At 47.8% G+C, this 3,356-nt stretch overlaps 1 protein-coding gene across 1 annotated transcript; it reads left to right on the forward strand.

Annotated features, from left to right (window-relative positions):
* GPR150 (G protein-coupled receptor 150) lies at positions 1–414 on the forward strand (the record flags this gene model as incomplete). Its single annotated transcript, XM_008051568.1, has 1 exon — positions 1–414. A coding segment is annotated over one exon (414 nt), but the record flags the coding sequence as incomplete, so codon positions are not given.
* Between the last annotated feature and the right edge of the window lie 2,942 nt (positions 415–3,356).

The following is a 3,356-nucleotide window of genomic DNA, read 5'->3' on the forward strand; positions in this document are numbered from 1 at the left end:
CTGGCGCTGGCGCTGCTGTTCGTGGGCTGCGAGCTGCCCTACCGTGCCGCCCGGCTGGCGGCCGCGTGGTCGTCCCGACCTGCCGGGGACTGGGAGGGAGGCGGCCTGCCGGCGGCGCTGCGCATCGTGGGGATGGCCAACAGCGCCCTCAATCCCTTGGTCTACCTCTTCTTCCAGGCAGGAGACGGCCGGTTCTGGCGGCGGCTGCGGAGGCGCCTGGGCGCAGTCTGCTGCGCGCGGCCGGGAGTCGCCGGCGACGAAGAGGGGGCCGGGGGCCACCAGGTGCTCCACCGCCACCGCTGGCCCCACCCCCATTATCATCACGCGCGGCGAGAGCAGCTGGATGAGGGCTGCCTGCGCCCACCCCCGCCGCGTCCCAGACCCCTGCCGTGCTCGTGCGAAAGCGTCTTCTAGGTGCTCCGTGGCCCGAGACGGGTCATCTGTGGCCAAGGCGCAGCCTTTGGGGAACAGGAGGCCAGTCCGGGTCTGCCTGGATAACAAGGGGCAGGGCAGGAAGATTTCCGAGACAGTGACACTGGAACTGTCCCCTTCCTCCACTCTTCTATTATATTTCCTTCTGATGTTTACATTTTCTCACACTCTTCCAGCTTCTTGCCTCCATTTCTCGCCCCATTTGGAGAGGAGAGAGTGGAGCCTTTGGGAAGTTGTGAAAACAAAGTTACAGAGTTACTTTGGCAGTGTTGTTTCACCCTTTTATATATAGTGTTCTGGATATGACCATTTATTTTAGCTAAATTACCAAACTTTCATTATTTGTTATCATCTGTGTTTACTTGTTTTGAATCGTGCTTAAATCAAGTGTACCTTCGGGACCAGCGAGTATGTCTTTCTTTCCAGGAGGAAAATCGACACATTGCGCTCCCTGGGGAGGCTGAGAATTGTACCGATAACACTGTCAGAAATGTAATCATGCTGTCACTTCAGAGCCACAGAGTATTGGTAAAATAAAAAACGTCTCCCACAGAGCAATTAGCATTTTTTTAAAACATGGTACTGTGTTTTCTCGGAGGAAAAGCAGTGTGGCCTTTATTTCAAGTCTGGCTTCCTTAATAGAAGCTGGTATTGTAGGAAGATGTAAAAGCTTGCCTTGGCCCCTTTCAAATATGCCTGGTTTCTATAGGAAATCGTGCCTGTGCCCAGACCAGCCTCTAAAGCTACAATGTTTTGCCCAGATGGAGCCTTTCAGTGCAGAGTCCCCAGCAAATCCGAGAAGTGGGTGCCAAGGTGATGTCTGTGGGTGGGGCTCACAGTCCCAGATGGAATCTCAAGGAGATTTGCAGCTGGGAAGGCGGTGGAAACCTCAGAATGCTAAAACTCCCTTCCAAAAAATGAATTCAATGCCTACTGGTGTGGATCGCTGAGAACAAGGTCAAGGAGCAGATTTGATGGGGAACCTCCTCTCCATACTGTTCCTGGTTGTAGAGAGAAGTGGCGGCACTTATGAAAAACATATCTGTGTGTTTATCAGTGACCTTCATCCAAGAATCTGAAGGCATCCATGAGAGCGTTTCTTGTTGGTGCACAAATGCAGGCCTCAGATGCAAAAAGGAGAAATGACTGGTTAAAGCTTATTTGTAGAGCCAATGCTCTCTAAGGGATCTCTGTTTTGTTCGCTGATATAGCCCAACACAAACAATGTTTGACACTAGGCACTCAATACATATTTGTTGAATAATTCATCATATGAGTCAGGTGGGAATAGGAAAGATAAAAGATACACAAAATGAAAGCTTCACTAAGCTTGGCTTGTAAGCAAGAATTCTGCTTTAAAACACTTTTTTATCACCCACCTTTTTTAAAAAAATTTTTTTCTCTTTCTCCTTCCTGTTCCTTCCTCCCCCATCTTTCCTATCCCTTCTTGTACCACAGCCTTGCAAATACATGTATGATTATCTGAGTATATGCTTGCTTAAGAATTCCAGAGGGGGCCGGGCGTGGTGGCTTACGCCTATAATCCAAGCAGGACCCCTCCCCTATTAGGAGGAGTCATAAGACTCCCCGAGATAAAACCAACCAGAAGTCTGGGAGGACCATCACCCAAAATAAGCCATCAGAGCAAGATATCAGACCTGCACCCTGCACCACTCCTGCATGCTTCCTGTATCAAGTTTCCCTTTAAGAACCCGTCTTTAGCTGGGCATGGTAGCGCTCACCTGTAGTTCCAGCTACTTGGAAGGCTGAGGTGGAAGGATCGCTGGAACCCAGCAGGTTGAAACTGGGGTGACCGTGAGCATGCATGCCGATGCACTCCAGCCTGGGAGACAAAGTGAGACTCCAACTCAAAAAACAAACAAAACACACACACACACACACACACACACACACACACACACACACACAAAGAATCCTAACCAGCCTGAAAATTTGAAGTGGTCTTTGCAACTTCAGTCTACCATCTCCTCGGGTTGCTGGCTCTTAAATAAAACCTATTTTTCCTTCCACCAACTCTCATCGCTTGAGTTTGACTTTTGGTCATAGAGTGGTTGGACTTGGGTCCAGTTTCAGGCATACCTTCCTCCAAAATTCTGACAAAAGATCCTGCAGAGTTATAGGTTTTCTTCCTCTCTTTGCTCCTCCCTACCCTGCTAAGTCTGGGTTATAGCATTATTTTTATTTATCAATAAACACATTACCTGCTTACTTTGTGCCAGGTCTAGGCACTGGAAATGCTAAAACAAATGAGACATTTTTCCCTCAAAGACTTACAGTCAAGTATAGGAAATAATCTGACAGTTACACTGCAGTGTCATATGTGTTTTAATAGAGGGGTCCAGTCAGGTTGCTGGAAGCATCTGACAACCTTGGGAGCCTGGGAGTTGGGGAGAATTAGGAGAGGCTCACCAAAAGAAGCTGAGTCTTGAAGTCTGGTCTGGGGGTGACCCTTCAGTTTGGGAAGGGTATTCTAGGCATAGGGAAAAAAAGGAGAAATGCTCATTGAGAAAGCAAGTTCACAACCATTAAACAACAGCAAAAGGGTTACAGAGATTAGTTTTTACAATCTAGGAGGGGTTTTCAGCTGATGGCTAGCTAGAAATTTTGAGAATTCTCTAGCTGGTTTGGAAATACAGAATACCACCTCAAGAAGTCAACTCAAAAACCAATTAAAGTAATTTTTTCCTAGATTTTATGGATGATTTAGTTAAGTTCAATTCATATGGAACTGCTTCTCTTCTATAAGTAAGGAACTTCCTCTGATTTTAACTAAATATGAAACTAGAAGGTAGATCTAGATAGGTTGGTCCCCAGCCCTGGAGGCATCTGGAGACTAAGAAATTTGAAGGAGCCGGGCTCGGTGGCTCAGCCTGTCATCCCGCGCCTTTGGGAGGCTGAGGTGA

The sequence above is a fragment of the Carlito syrichta genome, unplaced genomic scaffold (assembly GCF_000164805.1).
Source record: "Carlito syrichta isolate Samal-C Ts95f unplaced genomic scaffold, Tarsius_syrichta-2.0.1 Scaffold6706, whole genome shotgun sequence".
In the NCBI taxonomy this organism is placed as follows: Eukaryota; Metazoa; Chordata; class Mammalia; order Primates; family Tarsiidae; genus Carlito; species Carlito syrichta.